This window comes from Tachypleus tridentatus, chromosome 1 (assembly GCF_004210375.1).
Source record: "Tachypleus tridentatus isolate NWPU-2018 chromosome 1, ASM421037v1, whole genome shotgun sequence".
NCBI lineage: Eukaryota > Metazoa > Arthropoda > Merostomata > Xiphosura > Limulidae > Tachypleus > Tachypleus tridentatus.
The window spans coordinates 152,350,338-152,374,557 of NC_134825.1; the positions used below are offsets into that span (position 1 = coordinate 152,350,338).

Genomic DNA, 24,220 nt, shown 5'->3' on the forward strand with positions numbered 1-24,220 from the left:
AACCCGCGATCCTCGGATTGCTAGTCGAGCGCCTTAACAATCTGGCAATGCGGGGCCAATCACACTGTGTAACAGAATTTTTACTTTGTCTTGTTCCTGGGCAGAAAGTGTTATTTCCCAATTGCTTATGCTTAAAGTAAATTGAAAATACCTACTTTTCTCTTCAAACTTTGCTTTTGTGACCTGGGAGCGTATACCAAAAACATGATGGGAGACTGTATTTTGTATAACTTTAGTATAAATACATGTAAATCTTGATTCATATGTTGTTTTATTCAGATCTTATGTAAATAAAAATGTGAAAATTTGCCAGTTTTTACATAGAAAATAGATTAATTTATAAATATCCAGGTCATAAAGCAAAGTTTGAAGGGAATAATGGCTATTTTCTGCACTTTTACAATATAAGCAATAAAGAAATAACACATACTATCCAGGAACATAATTTGTGTTACATAGTATAATTACTTTTTTCATAGTCCTATTTTGATAATTTGGAAAGCCTCTAGTAAAAGTTAGATAAATTCTTGTCTAGAAGAAATTTTAAAGAAAGAAAAGTGAACATGATAAATCCTACCAAACATGCTCGCCCTTTCAGCCGTGGGGACGTTATAATGTGACGGTCAATCCCACTATTCGTTGGTAAAAGAGTAGCCCAAGAGTTGGCGGTGGGTGATGATGACTAACTGCCTTTCCTCTAGTCTTACACTGCTAAATTAGGGACAGCTAGCGCAGATAGCCCTTGTGTAGCCTTGCTCGAAATTCAAAACAAACCAAATCTTAAAATATCAATTTTTAATTATTCAGAAAAACGTCAATGTATAAATGAATAAGCTACAAAACTATGAAGGTCCAAAACATTTATGATGGAAAAATCATTGCAACCACAAGAGGCATCAAATATTGAAAATTCCTACTAGGTTTTCTGTGACAATTAACTCTGCTTATTTGATAACCGAATTTGGGGACCTGTTGATATAAATATAGTGTGTTTATGACATCAACAAAAAGCAGTCCCGACAGCAAATTATGCGGTATGAGATCAAACCCTGAACTGAAACAGAGTAAGCCCTTAATCTTACTGTTGAATCACCATATATACGGGAGAGGAAGGAATCGAGTAAAAGGCATTATAAAAATGCTACTCAACAGGTTACTTTCACCGATGAACTGCTATCAACCTAATGATTATCGTGTTGGGCTGTGGATTGATAAGTTTGTGGTTCGAGCAGTTACTTTTCTGTAGGCACATTGTAAAATCGAAAACCAATCCTGCTATTCGATTCAAAGAACTGGACATAAACCTTATAGCTTCTATACTACTGGTTGGCTACTTCCCCTCTGACCTGTAATTCAAAATTAAGGACAGCTTTTACGTCAGTCTTATTTCAATGAACACGTCCGCCAGTGAGCCAATGATAATTTTATACACTTACAGTTCGAAACTCAGGGGTTCTGTTCTCTGCGTTGAACAGGACACAAATAATCTATTGTGTAGCTTTATGCTGAAAAACAATCAAATCACAGAACAAAATAATTTTTTTTTTGTTTTTGAATTTCACACAAAGCTACTCGAGGGCTATCTGTGCTAGCCGTCCCTAATTTAGCAGTATAAGACTAGAGGGAAGGCAGCTAGTCATCACCACCCACCACCAACTCTTGGTTTGCTCTTTTACCAACGGATAGTGGGATTGACCATCACTTTATAACGCCGCCACGGCTGGGAGGGCGAGCATGTTTGGCGCGACAGGATTTGAACCCGCGACCCTCAGATTACGAGTCGCAAGCCTTAACACGCTTGGCCATGCCGGGCCCAAAATAAAATAAAAATAAAATGGTATAAGTGGTTACAGATTTCTACACAAACACATCAGTCATCATAGAATAAAAGTTATAGTTGTCATTTGTATTAAAAACCGGGTTTCGATAATCGTAGTGAGCACAGATAACTCATTATATAGCATTGTAACTGATAATAAAACTTTGTTTTGAATTTCGCGCAAAGCTACACGTCCCTAGTGTAGCAGTGTAAGACTAGAGGGAAGGCAACTCGTAAGCATCACCCACTGCCAACTCTTGTGATATTCTTTTATCAACGAATAGCGAGATTGACCGTCATAATATAACGCTCCCACGGCTGAAACGGCAAGTATGTTTGGTGCGACTGGGATTTGAACCCACAACACTTAGATGATGAGTCGAGTGCCTTAACCACCTGACCATAGCGGTCATAAAAGTGTTTATTATTGAAATATATTTTATTTACGATCACGATGACCATTACAAATTTTTAAAGAATTAGGTTTTATGTGCATACATTTATGTATATATGTTCATTTATCAGGCCATCCCTTAGGTAATGTCAGATTTTAGGTTCAGGAAAAAAGAAAGGATTTCAAACGGTTTTAATGTTATTTAATCAATAATGTATGTTCCATTATTATTAATTACTTCATGACAACGATTCCCAAGCTTCTGAATGGCACTTCTATAATATTCTTGGAGTCTGGGGTAAAAGAATGTAGGGAGGTAAGTTTGACATCTTCATGTGTTCCAAGTTCTCTTTCGTCAAGATAGTTCTGTAAACTTCGAAATAAATGATAATCAGATGGGGCAAGGTCTGGAGAATAAGGAGGACATGGAAGTTTTTTGTTTTTTTTTCCAGTCTTGCTCTTCAATCTTTGCAGATGTGATTCTTGCTGTATAGGGTCGTGCATTACCCTGGTGTAACACAACACCTTTACGATTGATCAAAGGAGGCCTCTTTTCTTTCAATGAAACATTCAAGCGCTCTAACTCTTGACAATAGAAGTCTGATGTAATCGTTATTTTGAGTGGCAGCAACTCAAAGTGGATCACACCATCAATATCCCACCAAACATTTAACAAGAACTTCCTGGGGTGGAGGTCCATTTTGGGCTGTGCTTTAGCCAGTTTATCTGCACTGAGACATTGTCTGTGGCGCTTAACCTTTTTATAAAATATCCATTTTCCATCTCCAGTCACTAACCTGTCCAATAAAGGTGAGTTACGTTCATAAGAGTACAGAGAAGTGCAAATGTCCACTTTCGCTCTAAGGTTGGCTTATGTCAAATCATGGGGGACCTATTTTCCAAGTTTTGACACTTTTCCAAACTGTTGCAGATGAAGGTGGACTGTTGAATGGGTTGAATTAAGCTTCTGTACTAGTCCTTCAACTGCTACATCACAATTTTCAAGTGCAGCCAGCAGCAAGTCATCATTAAACTCAACAGAAGGGCTTGAACGTGGCACATCACTTAAACTGTGGTCATTTGGTCTGAACTTCTGAAACCATCTTCGACATTTTTTCTCATTGAGAGACTCCTCACCATAAACACCTTGAATATTTCGTGTAGTTTCTGCTGCACTATTGCCTTTTTGAACTCATAAAGCATTGTATGCCTAATATGCTCCTCAGACACATCCATCTTCATAAGGGTTCATTTGATTAATGATGTGAAAAAGTGGAGTTGGGTTAGTTTTTTTTATATGTCTGAACAGTTTTATACTTGTCCTACTGCATATTTTAGTCTAAATTTAATGCCTTCTACAAAAAACAGAAATGATGATGCACTTTCTGTAATAAATTTTCAGACATTACTTATGGGATGATCTGATTCAATTTATCGTCTGACATACAAACGAACTTGTAAAATAATTGTTTTTATAGTTGCAATCTAAATCTGGCAAAACATTGGAATCATAAGAATAAGTCCTACAATTTGAATACGAGTAGAAAAATTACGAGGAATGTGGAAAACAAGCTGGAGTAAACTTGAATTTATTAAAACATTTTGCTCAAAATATTTTAGTAGCTTACGTCAAATGGTTTACTTTCTTTAGCAAATATTTACCATTTGCCTTGAACTTTAATGTAGAAGTACATTGATCTGTAATCAGTTTTTGATTTTATCAGATTTCTTCCGCGAATACGAGAAACTCATTCCTTTCCTTACGTCACAGGTACCTTCTCAGTGATTGGCTGAGAGTTGATCGCCAAACGAAGCGGAGCGTACCAGACATAGGGCACTTTGTTCGCATTCGGGCAGGACAAGTGCTAGTCCAATTTAAAGTTATAAAGAAGTAAGTCCATCATTGAAAGCCTTCAGAGATATCCAAATCTGTTGATTCTTTATGTGTTTTCTAACACTTGAAATTCTTTGCTATTACAACTATATGTGAAGAGGCATATGTACATATATATTCGTTTGTTTAACGACAATCTCAATTTGTAAGGTGCGGAAGGATACACGTCTTGATTCCAGTGAATCTAAGCGCCGTACATTAAGTTTAAGAAAATAGACACTGAGGTGTTCAGAAGAAGGCGGATGTGGAAGAGTGATGTGCAATCAGTAATTTATTTGTATATGTGTGTAAGATAACGGATTTTACCTCTTTAGGATACAGTGGATATATTAATTCGTTTGGTGAATGAAGAATAAACGGAATTATTAACTTTGTGAATACTCTTGTATATAGAGAATGCGGTGGCGAAATTCGGTCTGTGTTCTGACTTTCGTCCTCGTGGCTACTTTCGGGCCCGCCGTTGTCAAAGGTAAGGGTAATACCTTCGACTGTGGTCTGTAAGTTTAACTTGTAAACCTAATAATATGGTTAGTCTCGGGCTGTGACACTTTAACGAAAAATTGGTCTTATTAATTGCTCTTGTTTTCAAATGAGTACGATAAGCTAAATATAAAGTACCGTAAAATTTAAGCCTTCAGTTTGGACAGTTATAATAAGAAAGGACAGAGAAAATAATAGTATTAATACTATTTATTTCCATTACTATCATGGTAGACGGTTGAAAGTAATATTGTTAATTATTGAGATAAATTACTTATGATAAATATATAATATCTAGTACATCATAATTAAAACTAAGCCATGATGATGAGTTACAGATTTTAAAATTTAAGTGAATTTTTTTTTGTGCTGGTTGCAGGTTGTGATATGTAAGGGTTATTTATGGCAAATAATGTTATTGAGGACTTGACTCAAGTATTATTAAAAGTAACAGTATCACTGGTAGTGGTACCATATTGTTATTGGAAATATTCACATTTTTCGACACATCATTTTGTCTAGGAAATATACAATGTTTTGGGACATGTTGATTTTTAGACTTCCATGTAATTATGCAGAAAAGTCAAATTTAAATTGTGTTGTGATATAATTGTTGTTTCAACTCGTCAGGCTGCTCTGGATCGTTGAAGCTGTTTAAATTGTTTGTATTTGCGTTTTGTCTATTCTAACTAAATCATCCACGACTGTCTTAATAAATGAAAATAAGCTTTATAATACATTATATTGTTTCAAAGTACAAAACGAAATGTATTTAAATATTGAGTGATTGCCATTAGTAAGATTGAACTAGAATATAAGTGTATTATATCGCACTAAGATTTAGAAGTATTAATCGTCTTAAAGTCAGTTTGTTCTTCACTTTGAGGATTATTTAACTTCAGTCTTATTTTAAGTATTTTCACAATTGTACTTAAGAGGTTGATGGTATATTATCCTGCTGGAACGGACCATGAAAACAATTTCTTGTTTATTAAGATCAGATTTTATACATTTAAATGTTTATTGAGAACAGCATCTTTGTTGCACGCATACTTATTTGTTTGGATGCTAAGTCCAAGCGGAGGTGATTCTGAGCTCCATGGACCGCTGTTTGGCGTGTATATGTTATGACACTCGGCTGTATTACGTTCCCACGGTCTGTGCGGCACTGTGATTGGTCAGTGAAAATGGTTTTTCTAACATGTCGATCGTGAGTTCTACGTATTAGGTTTATTGCTATAAATATATATTACAAACTAGTATTTTATATAGTTTTCTAACGTGATTTTGTGGTTTCATGTAGCTTGCAGATTTTTTATTTTCACCCATGGTCTGTTAAACTGCAGTTTTTATTTTATTTTCGTTACATACGCTGAACTAGAATTGCTCGACGTATTCCTCTCTCTCTCAATCTTATTCCTATATAAAATTTTATATTTAAGGTATATTGTATTTATGTCAGAATAATTTATTACAACCATAAAGTTTACAAATTAATTTTTTTTTAAAATTGCGTTTACATAAAGTATTTCTAAAAATTATTCTTTATTATGAAGTATTGTATGCAACAGCTAAACTGAATATGTCGTTCGTTGATAGTTAACTTAAAATATTGACATATTTTTAGTGATATTTTCATATTCACAAGTACTGAAGTAGTAATCGGTCAATTAACGTGATCTGTGGCGTTAGAGATTGACCCCTTCATCAACAGAACACTTTGTGAAGGATGTTGGCACGTGGGAGTGCCCCTCACGTCCGGCGTCTGGAAACTGCAGCTGTCAACAATACGAACTACCCCTTGATGTGTTGGCTAGTTGTAAAAAAAAAAAACATAACGCGGTCATTCGGTTTTGCAGATAATAAGGAAATACACTGTAGTTAGAATGGATGTCAAGTGTCTCCGTTTTTAATGTAATAAATTAGGAATAACAGAGGGAGTGGCCGTATCCCATCGCATTTAGTATACAGCCTATTTAATAAAATGAGAAACAAAATCTGAAGCTGACGTGGGAACCGAAACTCCTTGGGTAGAGAGTTAGTTCAAAACTTAAACTCATTAAATTTGTCCCATTACTTCGTATTTTATTTTTACTTAACAGTCTTTTTCAATTAACTTCAGTTTATTCCTTTTTTGAATAATTTTTCAAATAATTTGAAACTATGGTCATTTAAACGTTTTAGGGACCTTTTCTTTCTGTTTTATGCACTGCGTTCGAATATAAAATATTTTTAAGTGTAGATTTTAATGCTGATTTCAGAAAGGTAAAATTTAGAGAAGTGAAAATAAATATTTTTATGTATTTTTATTTTGCTAGGTTAGGTCACTTTATGTAAGGTTAGATCAAGTTTGACTAATTGGCAAATAATTACATGCTTATTTAAATAACACAGTTTAAAACATTCTTAACAATTAAAATAGTTTAACATTCCTTAAATATCGATTCTACAAATTTTAATATAATTTTTGAAATCTTGAGCAAATTGAAAATACTTGGAATGTGGTTAAGAGACGTAACAGGCGACATTGTTAAACTAATCGTAACACGATTGGCTCGTTCGTATCTGGGAGTTCATATGGCGTCGTAGGCAAGAAAATTATGATCTCTTCAAAAAATATTTAGAAATATTTAGAAAATTTCACATGGTTACATTCTCACTAGATACTTTGTATTGTCTTGATGTTTATCAGTTCATTTAAAATATATAGGTGTGTGTATGTATATAACGCTAAAACTAATTCCTTTGTTTAATAAGCAAAGTAAAAAAAATGTAAAATAATATTTATTTTCATTTCTTCTAATTGTAATTTATATTTCTGAAATCAGTATTAAAATTATATTAAGATATATATATTTTATATTTGAATGCCGTGTGCGAAATAGAAAAAACAAACCCTGCATTTGAAATAATATAAATGTGGTGGTAAACAAAGTTGGGTATTACCAGTTTTCGAAATTATTTAAATCTTTCCCCATCATATGTCCCTATTTATTTCGGGAGATTCTTACATAAAGGTTTACCTCATCCCACGTTTATGCGAGTTCGACTCTGTTAACTTTGCGAGTCAAAAATATGTCGATAAATAGGTCTTTTAGTTACGATCACTATTCACTGGGTTACACATAAAAAAATTCAAATTCATTAAGTTGAAAATAAAATGTTTAATGGCTGTTTATTACGTGTTATTAAAAGCTTCTTTGATACTTTCGTATTTATAGGTTACAAATATTTTAATATGGTTTAAAACGACAACAAACTGTATACAGTACGAAAAAAAAAGCTGTGAGTTAAAAAGCAACCAATCAGAAATTCCTTGTGTGATGACCTTGTAGTAGACATAGAGTATATTATGTACAGTGTCGTTTAAAAACCTTTATTTCATAGTTATTTAATAGACCATCGTTATGACTCTGTGTGTTTTTTCTTTTAAGTTCAGATTGCAATAACAGTAGGTTGTATGTAACATTGTTGACGTATAAGGTGGTTGTTTTACTGTTGTAACTTTGTACGCTGTGGTACAACACGAACTCCAGGAAGTGTATTGAATCTGATGTATATTGTTTTTACAGGTAATAGTTAAGGTAAGCGAAGTCAATCTAATTGTAAGGTATATCAAGCGCATGAGCATTGCCGAACTAGGCTTAATTGGACGTTACGAGTAATTATACTGACAATTGTGTATCTTGTGACGTTCATTTAAGCCTAGTTCGGAAATTCTCGTACGTTTGATATACCTTACAGTTAGACTGAACACACATTAATTTTATTCTTGTTAAACGAACAGTACAAATTGATTTTTTTGTATGTTAACCTAAAAGCGATTAAAATGTTTAATAGTGGTAAAGGTTATTCTATTCAATACACACTTTAAACTAAAACCACAGATTTTACAGTTCAGTTCTCTGAGATCGCTGTCAACCATAGGCAGACAGACTGTTTGCCTTGCATTTAATCCTTATATCAACGTATGGCTTTCTTTGCTCGTCTTTCCTTTATGTTATTATTCTTATGAATGGGCTGAAGACATATTCACACGAACTCTTGAATATCCTGTTTTTTGTTTTGTTTTTTATCCAACTCCCAGTCACGCAAGAAGAATTACTACTTAGTTTGTAGATTTTGATGTTTGTTAAACTTTTATTATTACACTTCAGGACGGATATTTTCAGTCGGATAATTAATCCTAAACCCCGTTTATATAAAAATGAAACTTTGCCAGTATGAGTTTTCAATACAGAATGATAATATTTGTGTATTATTTCTGTTAGTTTTGGTGTATTAATTTTGATACATAATGTAGGTGGTTAAACAAAATTTTTGGTCATGTGTGTGTTGATAATTAAAAATGCAAGACTTGCAAGTTCTGTCTTAAAGCATGGACGTCAGAACAAATTAGCAGTATTAGGAGCCACCTTTGGTCTTTGTTTATGTGTTTGTGTTATGTGCATTTACGAGAACAAAGGGCGAAAACAGTGCCTACGCCAGCGGTTTAAAGTTATTTTGGGGAACAACCTAGGTCTTTACACTTTATTCTGTAGAGGCAAGGGTGGACCTTTCTTAGCATAGTTGCTGCGGTGCTGGCACGAGGGAACAGAACAGGTTTTAGGAAGGGCATACCAAAAATAAATTATACCAGTTGAATTAAACAGGTTTCGTGGGGTTGTAAGTTCTGCGTTCTTCGGTTTGCTGTATTATCCACCTGTTGCACTAGGGCTGAAAATGTACCAATTAATGGACACATACACACACTCGTTTATGTGTGTGTGTGTGTATATATATATATATATATATATATACTATATATACATGATTAATTTCTTTTTTTTTTTTTTCGTGGAAGCTTCAAAACCTGTTAATAATGAATGACTCAGCCATAATCTAGTTTCATTCTTTCACATTTAACATACGGAAATTCGGAGCGTAATTTTATTAAATGTCTTCTACGCATAAGAAGAAAAGTTATAGTACCACAAATATTAAACAAGCATGTTGGATGTATAAAGCAATTATCCTGTATAGTAGAAATAATGTTTGACGATTTTAACGTTGTTTATGACATAATGTTTCTGTTTAATAATTGAAATGAGAAAAATAAGACGTACATGTTTTAACAGGTTTGGTGTCGTGTTCACCTAATCCTTGCAAAAATGGTGCGTCGTGTGTCCACATCCACAGCGGAGAGTCCTTTTGCAGGTCAGTTTGTTTTTTCGTCACATTTACCAATTGTACCAATTAAGCATTGTTTCGATCAACTTTGTTCTCATTGTTTCAGATGAATTGTTTTTTATTTAGCATGATAACGAATTATACATACGTATCACTTGGGGACTTCTTTTTTTCTTTCATAAACATGCTTAACATTCCCAAAATTTTCAGTAGACCCGGCATGGCCAAGCGTGTTAAGGCGTGCGACTCGTAATCTGAGGGTCGCTGATTTGAATGCCCATTACATCAAACATGTTCGCTCTTTCAGCTGTGGAGACGTTATACTACAACAGTCAATCCCGCTATTCGTTGGTAAAAGAGTAGCTCAAGAGTTGGCGGTGGGTGGTGATGACTAGTTGCATTCCCTCTTGTCTTACACTGCTAAATAAGAGACGGCTCGCGATATGTTCAAAACAAACAAATTTCAATAATCGTTTTCGTAAATAGTGTTGGATGTACAAGAACTTGGAATTCTAGGCGCAGATAGCCTAGTTGTTTTACGCCATAAAATGTCAAGCCAACCAACTACAGAGTGATTTTCCATTTATATACTGCCTCCAATCCATAATGACAGTTTGGTACACATGTGGCTTTAATGAAATCCAACCAAGGCTTTTCCAAGTACGAAAAGATTTATCCACATAAAAAAACCAAAAAACTTGCATTTAACGGTAATTGTATAGCAGCATTATCAGCGTCGATCCGTAAGAAATTCGACCTGCTTGATATATACCGCTCGTGGAGTCTGTCGATCATTGTGCGGTGCACTAGGGCCTGGTACATACTTCCTAAAAAGAAACCATTTTGTTTATATTCATTGTGTTACCTTTAAGGATTTTGTTTTTAATAAAATTTATTAAAAGATAAATCAGGTATTGTGTTCCACTCCAGACACGTTTTAAGATTCACCCAGAAAAAGGTTTCAGTTTACACACGTGATTTATAAAAAAAAATATAACCTGAAGGATGACCTAAGAAGGTCGAAACGTTGTTCTCTGCTTTACTTGTAAAAGTGTTAATACCCGTACCAGCCGCCCTGAGACATATAATGAAAAAAGGTTATATATCTATGTTAGAGTTATCAGGGACATTGAGTGTTTTAATAATAAGGTTCTGTTTCTTGAAACGTGAAGTCTGGGAGTATTTTTAAATATAAAAACAACTTCCTTAATTTACTCAGCCGTGCTTAAGAATGAAGTCTAGTTAGTGTGATGGATGGGCACGTTACAATAGAGCACACTATGAAGTATATAAACGCTAGTGTATACGTTAATGTTTGAGATTATTTATGTGTTGAATGGTAAAATAGCCATGTATATTGTAGCTCTCTGTACTAGATTTAAATTTTCTTGGCTTTTTCGGAAAGTGAATCATCTGCTCCATGCTCTATTTGTTACATCGTAAGTTTCAAGCTTATGTTTCGAACAAGTTAAGTGAATTAAAAAGTGTGGTTTAATTTCACCGCGTTGTGATTATTGTTGTTTGCTTTGACGTAATTCTTAATAGCTCTGGTAATGAACAGTTTTCAATTATTATGTAACAGGTGTTGTAGCAGTTACTTATAGCTAAAATGTGCGCATTTGACTTGCTATAATGTTCATTATTTCTATTCGGGTCTAAGTTGCAGTAATTTTACGAGAAGTAATATTTTCTTTTTGATATTTTGTTCCCACGATTTAGAATCTTTAGTGCACGGTAATTTCTCAATTGTTTATGTTGTTTTTCAGACGCTTTAAAAATATTAACGTCCAAAGTTAAGGAACTTCAAGGCGCTGAACCACAACCGTGTTACTGTGATTTTGCGCATAGTTAATGTAAAGAGAGTAAAATAGTAAATTACATTTTCTAATACATGTGGTACGAAATACGCTGTGCCTTGAGTGCGTAATTTGATAAAAAGTGTATTGAACGGTAACTATGCCATTGATCTAATGTTGAGTTAGTTGTAAACAGGATTAACGAAACTGTCAACTTGCCATTGCACCTTCTGTCAACTGCATTGACATGTTACGTTTGTAAAATAGGTGGATATAATTTGAATATAGGGTGTGCTATACTGTCATTATATAAAACAAAAAGTAACAATAAGTTATAGAGGTTTGTAATAATATTTTGTTTTGTCTTACCCAGCTGAATAGTTTTTTTTTTTTTATAATCAAAAACTGTCTGATGCTTGTCAGTTGGTAAATATTTCATTTCTTACCTTTAGTTCTCAGAGTTTTGCTTTCTCTTGCCCCTCTCCGCCCTTCCCCCTATAACCATCTTTGTAACCGCCTTTCAGCACGCACTCCTCTTGTCTCTCGTGGGAATGTTTCGCACTGAACAAAGCCAGCTAGGCACACATTCATCGAAACCTGCCATCTGGTGTGGAGCTTTGGTATACGCGGTATTGTAAGCTGCTGGCTGTCAATTGGTAGTTTTGAAGAGCTTTCCCGTTCTTCCGGTCTATTCTCTCGAGGTTTTATGGATAAGTAGTACATCAGAATTATACTAAAGATATCTGAATTTAGCAACTCCAACAACTTAATTCTGAACGTGACTGACGAGAATAAATAAACGAGATCAATTGCGCTTACAGATAAATTGGTATTTTTTCTGTGTCCTATGTTGTGTAGTTGTTGACAAACACCATGTTAATAATAAAAAAAAATCACTGAGAAGAAATCGACGTGAATCGAGATAGTTAATCTGTTACTGTAATACGCATCTTTTGTGTATTCCGAAAATGCATGCGCACTTCAACTGATTGTTTGTTTGTTTTTGGAATTTCGCACAAAGCTATTCGAGGGCTATCTGTGCTAGCCGTTCCTAATTTAGCAGTGTAAGACTAGAGGGAAGGCAGCTAGTCATCACCATCCACCACCAACTCTTGGGCTACTCTTTTACCAACGAATAGTGGGATTGATCGTCACATTAACGCCCCCACGGCTTAAAGGGCGAGCATGTTTGGTGCGATGGGGATGCGAACCCGCGACCCTCAGATTATGAATCGCACGCCTTAACACGCTTGGCCATGCCGGGCCCACTTCAAGTGATGTAAATATACTTCAGTAGAAATTTTGTACAACAACAAATTAAAAGCTTAAAACTTTTTATAAAGATCTAACGTTAGGCCGTGGAATAACTTTTGTAAGTTTATCTGTTGATAGCATTAAGTGCGGTAAATGTAGTCCTAAGTAAACTAAAGCAAAAGACGTGCACAAGTTAGTGTTAATTTATCTTATTTATGGAATATAATAGTTGGTACTAAATAAAGGCTTAACAAATATTAGACTAAGATAATTTCACTTAGATTTCGGTACCTGTGATTAGAATTCTTGTGTTACCCTAGAAATTTTGTATTTAAAAAAAGTATTTTTGCACAAAGACATTATTTTGACCGTGAATGTTTTGCTTGTCTGTCTCTACTTGTATTACATTAGCGATACAGGTAAACCCAAGCTAAAAAGTCATGTTGTTTCAGAGTAAAGATTTGTAATTGGATACGTTAATTCAGAATTTCCTTGTGAAGCCTTTGTGATTACTGTGTTGTGAAAGCATGAGGTGATCAGCTAATGTTCATTTATGTTCAACCCTCAGAATTTTTAATGTGTTACGTACACTGTTTTCAATAACTTGAGATTAACAAGTTAGGCTTAGAAGGAATTGAACTTGTGAGGAAACAGATCAATACTAAACTGATTAGGCTTATATTTAATAATTGTCAACGCATATGATTTCATAAATTTGATGGTTCAGTTGTTGGTATGGGAGGAGTCGACGAACTATGGAATATTCCTCTGATAATACACAGTATTTGATCATAAACTAAGATTGTGTTGTAATATTGATTCAGTGGCTTTACAGGCCGGATTAAGGGTCTTATTGGCCCTAGGCTTTTCAACTTTCAGAGGCCCCATCGTGTCAGAACCTCTACGTGCGATACATTTATAGTCGTAACGTGAGGCCTAATTAGTGTGAGGCCCTGGGCTTCAGCTCGGTAAGCCCATGCCTTAATCCGGGGCTGACGGGCCGCAGTGTTTCATGTTTTCAAGGGAGTAAAAATTGTATGTACTTGTGAACTCTACATTAAGTATACTTGTCGTTTACATTTTATTCCTTGTTATTTTTCTAAAGATTGAACGTCATTTCATTACGGGAGAACGAATTGTTTAGGACAGGGGAGTGAGCAACCAGCCAGCACTACCAAGTGGGGTGAGAGGCGTTTTCTAAAACCAAAAATTGACCTCTTCTTTTATGGCTTAGTGATTTGCATGATAGTCAGGAAAAATTACAAAATAGTTTTTCAAATATTGGGGAGGTTATTCAATCCCAACCTCACCCCCTGGCTAAACCCTTGAAGGATATACAATCTGTATCAACCCTTGAAAGATATACAATCTGTAACACATTAACGCATAGGTTATCCATTGAAAAATTACTTCCCTATACAGTATTATACTATCAAGAAAAAAATATCTTCGCCACTTCAACACTCCAGTTCTTTGTGACACACAAAGCTAGTTTAATATGAGCAGTGTTGATAAAAAGCAGCTGTGGCTGTGCTGAAGGTACTGTAAGGCATAACAGAAAGTTTTGAAGTGTGGGGATAACATGTCAGGGAAAGGCGCGCTGTGGAAACTAGTTGATCACGTGAGGGTCTGGAGAGTAGCTAGTTTTATCAGAAAGTAAACAACAATCCTTTTGAGAACTGTCAAGTTTTTCTTTTTTTAGATCTTTTATATGATAATAGTACTGTTTACTACAGTAAACCTGAATGTGTATGGCGTTTTTAGCGGTCGGTGATGTAGCACCAAGTTACGAGCAGAAAATTAAAGACTGAGTTTTATGGTGTAGAATTTTAAGGTAATCGATCCAGACTTATTGTACGTCCTCATACTGCAGTTAGTTGTGGTACTTGTATACCGAATTATTCAGTGTGTAATTTTGATTTATAACGTGTCCAACTTTATACGGCCAAGCATGGCAAGGTGGTAAAGACACTGGACTCGTAATCCGAGGGTTGCAGGTTCGAATCCCCGTCGTACCAAACATACTCGCCCTTTCAGCCGTGGGGGCGTTATAATGTGATGGTCAGTCCCACTGTTCGATGGTAAAAGAGTAGCCCAAGAGGTGGTGGTGGGTAGTGATGAATAGCTGCTTCCCTCTGGTCTTACACTGCTAAATTAGGGACGGTTTGCGCAGATAGCCCTCGTGTGGCTTTGCGCGAAATTCAAACCAGTCTCTGAACTGCGTACATACTACATCTTACACGTTAAAACTATTAAATGCGTTTTTAGAGTAGAAAATAAGAGGTTGAAAGATGTTCTCGGATAACAGTGTATAGAAGAGAATTAGACCGAGACAAAGAAAATCAATTACGTTAAACAATAAAAAACATTTTCAGGACCTAAGGTCTAATAAACAATTTGTTATTAATGGAAGACTGATTGAAAGTGGTACATCTAAAGGAAATTCACGTCACACGCACATTGAAGGAAATAAAACAAAAGTACATTGTCTATATAAATTATCTTATGACCTGCAGTAACTAGGGTTTGACTATAGTTTATAGGTTATATTTAGCCACATTCTGGTGGTTATCTTATATTAGCTAGTAGAAATGTGCGATTTATATCATTTTTGATAGTAACAGACGATCCCGATAAAGTATTATGGTAAGGCTTATATTAAATATTAAGAATTGTCTGGTTCATCAAAGCTTTGGGTAGGCGTATTTCTTCAAATATCTAGTACATCTAATACTCGTGTAAAACTGCGTATTAAATATTTGAATTCAATTATTGGTAATTAGGAAACAAGCTTAGTTTTACAGAATAGGGTAAATTATTCTATTTTTAACCTAATATTTAGTAAGTATCAGTAATTAGTTTAAGGCACTTTAAAAACGGAACTGTTTATTTTACATTATCAAATAAATGAAGAGGAAACAGGTTTTAATAGGAATTTACCTCAAGAGACTGTAACATCTGGCAGTAACAACATGTCAAATCCAATAATACTTATTTGAAATGCTTGGGGATACACGGCAAAAAAGAAACAATAATAATAAAAAGAGCAATAGAAAACTGTCAACCCCAAAATGAAATGAAATTGCACATTATCGTAGACATAGAAATAAATTGTGCATTTTTACAACAAGTAGCAAACTGCTTTTCCTTTTGATTTATATACAACAATCAAGTATTAGTATTACACTTGTATGCTGTTTTATTAGTAGTGGGACTTTTTTTTCCCCATAGATTGTATATATTTTATTCAGGTCTCCAGTAAATATCGATAGAGCAGAAGGCCAGTCTTGTGTGATCAGTGATTTAAATTGTCAGTTTTATAGAAATCTAAATATTTGGCTGTATGTTCGAAATCAGTACATCGAGTAAATGACAGCGAAACTTGTGATACTGTACTAATAATGTTTTGCCATGCGACTGTAACGTAACTTATTTTAGCCAGAGTTAACGGTAGTCAGCTAGATTATTGTAAAGGTACTGTAGAAATTGACGAAGCTCGTCGTACAAATTCGTTTGGGTCACGTGGGTATTTATTTTCTTTATATTGCACTAACAAAGGCACTTGGCAGTATTGGGGTTAAAAAGTAGTGCTATAAATGGTAGGGAGGGGACATAAGCCACTCTTTGTTTTGAGTGGTAGCACACGATTTGTACGTCCGTTCCAAAGGTACCAGTATATAAACTTCTGTAACGATTCAAAGTGAAACGCATACAAAGGCAAGCCGCGAAGAGCCGATAACCTTGGTGTACGTGAAGCGCAATCACCAGAAGTTTAATCCTGCTCTGTAAGTAGGTCAAAAGTCAAAGATTAGAAAAGTAAAAGTATTGTTCACATTAGTTTGGTGTCAGCATAATAATGTAAATATTTACTCGTTGTTTGTCGAAAGTACGAATAATGGGGTAGCATGAGAACCTATATAAATGTGTGTGTGGAGATTTGTTCTGTTGCGTCAAACAACACATGGTTACACCTTATTTAAATGTAAGTTGTGTGCTGTTTCCTCCTTTGTTACGGTCGCAGTATCATTCCTTGTTTCGTGTAAGTCTTAATAAAATCTCGCAGAATGCAAGAAAAGTTATTTGAGTTATAATTACGTAAAGAATGAATAAATAGTGTTACGTTATGAGTTACACTTTTATTTGTATTTATTGAAAACATTCTTCCCCCCCAAAAAAAACTTTATCCTAGATAGTTGCACATGATTTATTTGTTCTTTAGCTCAAATATACACAACTGACTGTCTGCGCTATACCCTGTGCGAGAACCCGAATTTTTAAGAGTTATAAGCTCTCAAAGTCGCCACTGAACCACCTGAGGACTGGTTTAGAAGAAATAATTATAAAAAGAACAATAGAGCAGTTATTCAGCGTTTTGAGGGCTCATGCAACGATTTTAACAAGCATTCTTTCTGCCTCTAACTGAACGAGGGAAAATATGGCTATTTTGGTATTTGGTGGAGCATTCTCTCAGATCATAGCTAACAAATCAGTTGTATTTATAGCTGACTAATGATTTTTAAAGGATTACAAAACAGGTGTGACTTTATAAAATAAACCTGAGCGATAGAACACCAAACACACTTAAGGTGTGTATGTGTGCTCATTCGAAGCATGTGACTGGCCACCTGGATGCGAAGGAAGGGCGGCCCTCTTCCGTTATATATTTATATATACATGTGTGCGTGCGTGTGTAATGATTGTCGTGGTGATGAGTAAACATGGTGTAGTCAGTTCGTATTCTTTAGGTTCTTTTGATTCAAAGCTGTCATTCTGGTTTCATGTAATTTCAGTGTAGTAGTCGTAAACATTATTTGAAAGTCTGCACTTGCCACAAGAGTTACTGTGTTGTTGCTGTTAAAATGATCAAATATCGTTTAAACACCGGAACATTTCTGTTCTTTGTATGAATGATGTTAAATGAGTTTCAGTTTTGTTGTAGACTGTCATGTCCCCCTTCTCCCGAGATCTGTAGTTCTTTTCTTTTTATAACCTATACGAAGGATATCTCAACATACCCGCTGCTAATTTTGATTCTATGGATCTGACTCAACCTCCCACCTATTCAAGAAACGACGCCTGAGCTACACTAAACAACCATAGATGTGTTTTGATTCTATACGCAGATTAACAATCGTAGAAGTAGTTCTTCCAAATTGACTTTGTTAATTTTTACATTAACTGTTGTGCTTCATTTACTGCTGTAGTTGAGACCACCAAGATCGATCGATGTTTTTCTAGTCATGATGTGATGTTTTCTCTGATGTCACCAGTAAATAGCTTTCAGAGCTCTAATTCAGATACGTTACAGAACGGTTCTACAGTTCTGTTATTCTATCATCTCTGACCTGATACCAATTACGTATGCAAGGTTTGGATGAAACATACATTTCAGTGTTTACTTGCAGGTTCATATAGGTTATGAATGTATGTGGTTGAACATAGTCCATTTGGAATATTATCTTTTAATAATGGTTTATAACAGAGTATTACGTGGAAATAACGGACTGTCATTTCGGAGGTCAATGTGTTCAGCTGAAGTGTCATAAAGAGATTAAGCAAAAGCGGTCACGTTTTGCTTGGGTTTGGATTACAGTCTTCCGGGGAATTAGTACTTACAAGTTGGTGTGTAGCTTAATAATCACGAGCTGTTAGCTTAGTGATTGCACTACTGGGACCAGTTTTAATAGCCCTTGTTGTAACGATGAACTACCTGGTAATTTATGAACATTAAAGGTCATAAATGACAAGGATATACAGTGAAACCAGGGAGTTTCATCAACGTTGTAAGAGCATTATAAATATTAAATAATTACAATATTTGATATTCACTAACATGTATAGAATTTTCTTTGAAGCAATTACACAAGTTAATTATCAAGTTGTTGAGATGGGCAATGTATTCATAATGAAACAAAGGCGAAAATGGGTGCCAATTCTCTTTCACAGACAAATGAACTTGACTGAAATTGTTTCAAGAAGGTTATATGATTACGTTTCAAAATTCATCAGTTGTGAGGGTGCGAGTTGGGCCTGTTGTTGAACTCTTGATTCCAGAGCTGGGCTCAACCCCGTGGAATATTGTAAAATATTTATATGTAAAAACGGCTGGTTTGGGTTGAAAAAAATTTTATGTGGAGGAGCGAACAACGTTTGTTTCGACTTCTTCACTGATGAACCTGACGATGACTGAAGAAGGTCGAAACGTTGTTCGCCCCTCCACATAAAAATTTTCTCAACCCAAATCAACCGTTTTCACGTATATATTTTTCTCTAAAAGTGGATTTTCTCGTCATCACTGATTATTGTGAAATATTCCACGCACTTAGCTGTGAATACGTTAGAAGAGTGATATTCATTCTTTAAGCGTAATGTTGAGCAGTTGGGTGCTGATGGTTGGATGTTTTATCTCTGGTTAAGTAGTTCAAAAATCAGACTTGTTGGCAGATGGCGTTAGCGCCTTTGCTATAAATATAAAGACTAACATCTTGTCGTATATATGATAGTTGACGACTATTTCCATTCTTATTTCAATAGTTTTATTTCTTTAATTACATACGTTATCTTTGTAGGTGAATTGATTCAATTCATTTATGAGAGGTTGTGTACTTTATTTTGTGTTTGTTACAGTTGGGAAACTGAAAATATTGGTTTGTAAATGCTAAACGACACGTGTCCTGGCTGTGTATATATTTGTTGCGACACAGTTATGGGCTAATGATTTACGTTTTGGAATTTACGTTCGAGTATCCATGGTTCGCGTCGTTTTGTTGAAAAGTTACGTTTTGCAGTTTAGGGGCTGTATATGCGTTATAAAAGTGACGATCAAATCCCACTCCTCTATTAAAATAGCACAAAAGTTGTCGGCGGATGCTGTTGATTGATTGGCCTTCTTTATCACTTCCCAAGATTAACATCGATATACTTGGTTTAGCTTTACTTGATTAACGATCAAGCATGATTAATCGTATCTCTCTTCTGGTGTTTCGTTATTTATTATTTACAGTTTAGTCGGATGAAGAACATGAGAGTATGAAAATCGCAATAAGTTAATTGGTAAACCACTAAAATGCTTCTTACTACGTACATATGGCCGTTGAAAGGCACATGTCTATGATACTGAGGTTTCTCTGTAAAGATATAAAACGTATGGCATATGAATGGTCTTTAGCGCACTGACCATTGCGTAATGATACTTATTTACCTTCTTTTTTGTTAATGATGCGTATTTACGCTGTATACGTATATATTGTAATACATAAAGTAAATTTCAGACTCCCTTACCACTTTTTGTTTAATTTAATTAATCAAAAAAGATAAAAAAAGCAATAACCGATAACAGAAATTAATATTTTAACACCCATTAATAAAAAAAGATGCGACTGTTTTTCCTAGCACGTTTGAGGAATATGTGGTATCATTTTTGTCAGTGTTAAGAGAATAAAATACGAGATTATGCAAGTAGAGGGTTACAAGAGTAGACTACATGCACGTTGAAAGCTCAGAGAGGACATATTACAAGTATTTTGATTTTTTTAATATTAGTTGTGTGAAATGTGTACCATCGATATTAGCTCCACGTACCACGAGTGGTACGCATACCACAGTTTGAGAATCTCTGTCTTAATTAAGTCATACTAGCGAACCACTGAGTTGGACATCACAGTATCGTTATTAGTTCATGTAGTTTCGCACTTTTCTATGAACACAATTGTGTTCATAGAAAAGTGCGAAACTACATGAACTAATAACTATATACGTTTGTAATAAATATGATCGTTTTGTTTACGATGAACAAGTTTTTTTTTTCATTAAAATACTAAAGACAAATATAAAAATAGTGAATTCAACTTTTAGTTAAGGGCGTTAGAAGTACGCTGTTGAAAAGAGGTATCGTATTTGGAGTATGCCGTATGAACACATATTACTTTCGTGGTATTTAGTTGATGAGTGGAACAGTGACAGAATCAACAGAAGGATATCTCAGTCTTTCTTGTTAAGTTTTGTATGATAGCTTGCAACGTAGAAGGTCTGACAAGTATCAAATCGTGAAGGGTATACTTTGTTGTTCAAAAATTCATAACAATTTTCTAAACAGGATAGGATGTATATACATTTCACTGCCGTTGAAGAAAAGAATAATAAATGCTTTCATCAAATCCACTCTTGCTAATATTAAGTGTCGATTTTATTCACTATTTCAAAATAATGGAAATTTTGTAAAATCATTGTGGTTAAACTAATCGTGAAAACATTATTATATTAAAGATGTGGTGAACGATCATAAAGATTAGCGCTTGTTAAGAGGGCTTGATCTAATATTCCCCATGTTTGTGTTTGGCGGGAAGAAATCTCGTCTGCCAGCTGTTGTTAGTAGTATTGACCGCTAGGGTTCAGGGTTGTCGACTCGGCATAAATATTGTGAAAGAAACATTTTTATTAGTCATGAAGTCGCATATAGGATTTATGAGTACAATTTAAATATGATTTCTCAATTGTTATAATATAATAGCATGACGGTTTGAGTGTTGTAATTGTTGTAACGTGTGTATTGGTACGTATGTTGGATTTCCGTGACAGTCGCTAGACTGGATTATCATTTTCTTATCGTTTCATATGTTAACATAAAATATTTTACAGAGGTAAAAGGCAATACAATATGCAGTGCTTACTGGTAGGGATGATAAGCACCTCTCGGCGCACAATGGCCTATCTTTAGAAGAAAATGGTCGTCAGCAGTGCGCAGTTTTTTTTTTTGTAATCACTGTCCCTGTATTAGTATTTGCAAAAAATCTGGAAAGAATTTGCAAAAGAGTATTAGTTGTAAACAAATGAAAATCAGCTTTATAGAAGAAAAGTACGTATGCGTAGTGAAGGAATAAAGACATGTGGCCAACCTTTTGAAGTGTCATAATATAAAACTTTCAAATAAACCAGTAAATTTTTTGTGTTGAGTAAAGAGTGACTTGGTATTCTAGGACGTGAACCTACGTGACTGTTACTCCACTGTCTTTAGTTCCAGAGATAAAGATAAAAATTAAGCTTATGTCCCTCTCTTGTATTTATGTTTTGACATTTTAAATTTTGATTTTTAGTTATTCAAGTCAAGAATTTTGTGAAAATACGTCAGAACTTAAGTTTTTATCAGAATGCCGATATTGACCTTGGCATTTAGATAGTAATTGTCCTAAAACATGTTTTAAAGATGAATAAATAAATAAATAAAAAAAAGTAACGTTGGTCCGGACGTGACTTAGTGATTACATTGTATGGAATTTGACGATTAGTGGTTTTCGTTTCAGTGTCGAAGAAACAAAAAAAACCCTTCGTCATTCCGTCCGGTCGCTTGTGTGCTCTAAGACTGACTGTCAAATGCCACTTCGCTAGTCCATTAAATGCTTGCTGGTGCTACTGTTGGGTAGCTTCTTTCTAGTCTATTTGTCCAAAATCAGTAACAGCTTTGCGCGAAACATTTTGTATCATCAGGAAAAAGACATTGAAATAAGCAATTTTGAAATATGCAAGCGTGGAAAATTTGGAAGTTTAATGTGTGTTTTTAATGTTTTTAGATTGCGAACTATTTTAGATAGAGTTGTAGTAGTTCGTCAATGGACATCATGCTGAACATGATATCTCGATGAGAATATTGTTCTTATAATTATGATTACCAGTGTAGTTTCATTCATTTGTGAAGTGTTAACGTTGTTTAGAAATTAATTCAGTAAAGTACAAAATAATAATATAACGACATGTGGCAGAAAGTGAAATCTTTAATTAATGGAACTCTTTCAATATTTTTACATATTGATGCTATCTTCTCTCACCCCATCCGTGGCTCAGTGGTAAATCTGAGGTATTATAACGGGGTTGACGCACACAGATAACCTGTTTACATTTAACGACAAAAAGTCGTTCCATTTTGTCTTAGGAATTTTAAAGCATGTCCATGAAAAGTCCTACAGATTTACTAAAGTAAAAGTGTATACAAGCAAATGGGCGTTGGTAAAGGTAACGACAGTCTGACCGTCTCTGACGAAGTGTATACGTTATTTGTATACTGACCAGTCTTGTGAAAATCCCCAGACACCATTTGGTTTCCTTCTGAGACGAATGATGATACTAAGAATTGAATGAAGTGGGGTGAAGATAAATAGTTGTCTGAACACTCCCGGTTTCCTTTGACATTGAAATTTTCCTGAATTCAGAGTCCAATAATTTAAATCGAAATACCTACCAAGTCAAGTCAGAGTGAAAGTTAAGGTTAGTGTGCCATATTTCAGTGTTAAAGGTGAATTTTCAACAAATTTAATAATTGCCTTAGAAACTGTACGTTGGTTAGGTATAATTTCTGTGTGGTTGTCATATTTCAAACACTTTAGTTTTTGAGTAAAAAATGAAACAAAATGCGGGTCCTCGAACTCAACTTCATCTGGGTCGTTCGGCTGTTTCCATGACGTTTTACAACTATGACGTAATAGTTGCCAAATACGCTTCGTTGCGCGTCGACCATTTTGTTCCTTTCAGTGCTGGTGTTTTATGTAAATCTATCGGTGCTTGTTTTGAATTACATACTTTGTGAGACTATTTGTTTGTCTTGATATTGCTACATTATGTTTTTTTCATGATAACATGGTTTACTGCGTTGCTTATGGTTGTAAAAACGGTTCGGCATCGGGCAAAAGCTTCTTTTGTGGGATTGACCGTTAAATTATAACGCCCCCACGGCTGAAAGGGCGAACATATTTGGTGTGACGGGATTCGAACCTGTGACCCATAGATTACGAGTCGAACGCCTTAACCCACCTGGCCATGTCGGGCCTTGCGTAGAAAGAAAAACCGGTAAAGAGGTGCTTGCAATGGTTGAACCATTAAAAAGAGACAGACGATATGGCTGAGACATATATAGCTAGGTAAAACTTCGCTAAATCTTGTGTTAGAAGTACGCATGAAAAGACATCAGGTGACCTCAGGAGAAATGACAGATTTAAACAACTGAAGGAAAGAACTCGCACTGAGCATTGTGTAGGAGTGGCTGAACTGTGGACCACTCCTAGGACAGACCACTAATTACGTTTAAAATATAACTGTAGTTGGCACCCTTTGCTTCATAAATCTTGAGAAGGGTTGAACAAATGCGATTGATGTAACAATAATAACACGTTCATAAGTTTTTTTTTATTATTATTTGCAACATTTCTCTACTTTTAGAAGATCTAAACAAACCATCGTGTTTTGTTTCTATTTCTTCGTTATGCGTGAGTTTATGATACGTATAACTAGATAAACTTGTATGGCTTTAGATGTGATATCTAGTCACGCCATGTCGAGTATTTTGCAAACCGACGCTCTCGGCATATAATGAAAGAAAGTTTCAAGATGGGTCGAAGTACCCAACTGTGGAGGTTTTGGAACACTAC

At 35.0% G+C, this 24,220-nt stretch overlaps 1 protein-coding gene and 1 long non-coding RNA gene across 2 annotated transcripts in view; one reads left to right on the forward strand and one right to left on the reverse strand.

The window, feature by feature from the left end:
• Nucleotides 1-4,019: 4,019 nt before the first annotated feature.
• Nucleotides 4,020-24,220, forward strand: part of LOC143227428 (uncharacterized) — a 97,484-nt gene continuing 77,283 nt past the window's right edge. Inside the window, 2 exon segments of the mRNA XM_076458880.1 lie at nucleotides 4,020-4,576; nucleotides 9,705-9,783. Of these exon segments, the coding sequence (XP_076314995.1) occupies nucleotides 4,504-4,576; nucleotides 9,705-9,783 (152 nt within the window). The 5' untranslated portion in view covers nucleotides 4,020-4,503.
• Nucleotides 9,857-12,135, reverse strand: LOC143227434 (uncharacterized). Its single transcript, XR_013014997.1, has 2 exons — nucleotides 11,999-12,135; nucleotides 9,857-10,583 (listed from the first exon to the last, which is right to left on the reverse strand). It is a non-coding gene; the product is annotated as an uncharacterized LOC143227434 (long non-coding RNA).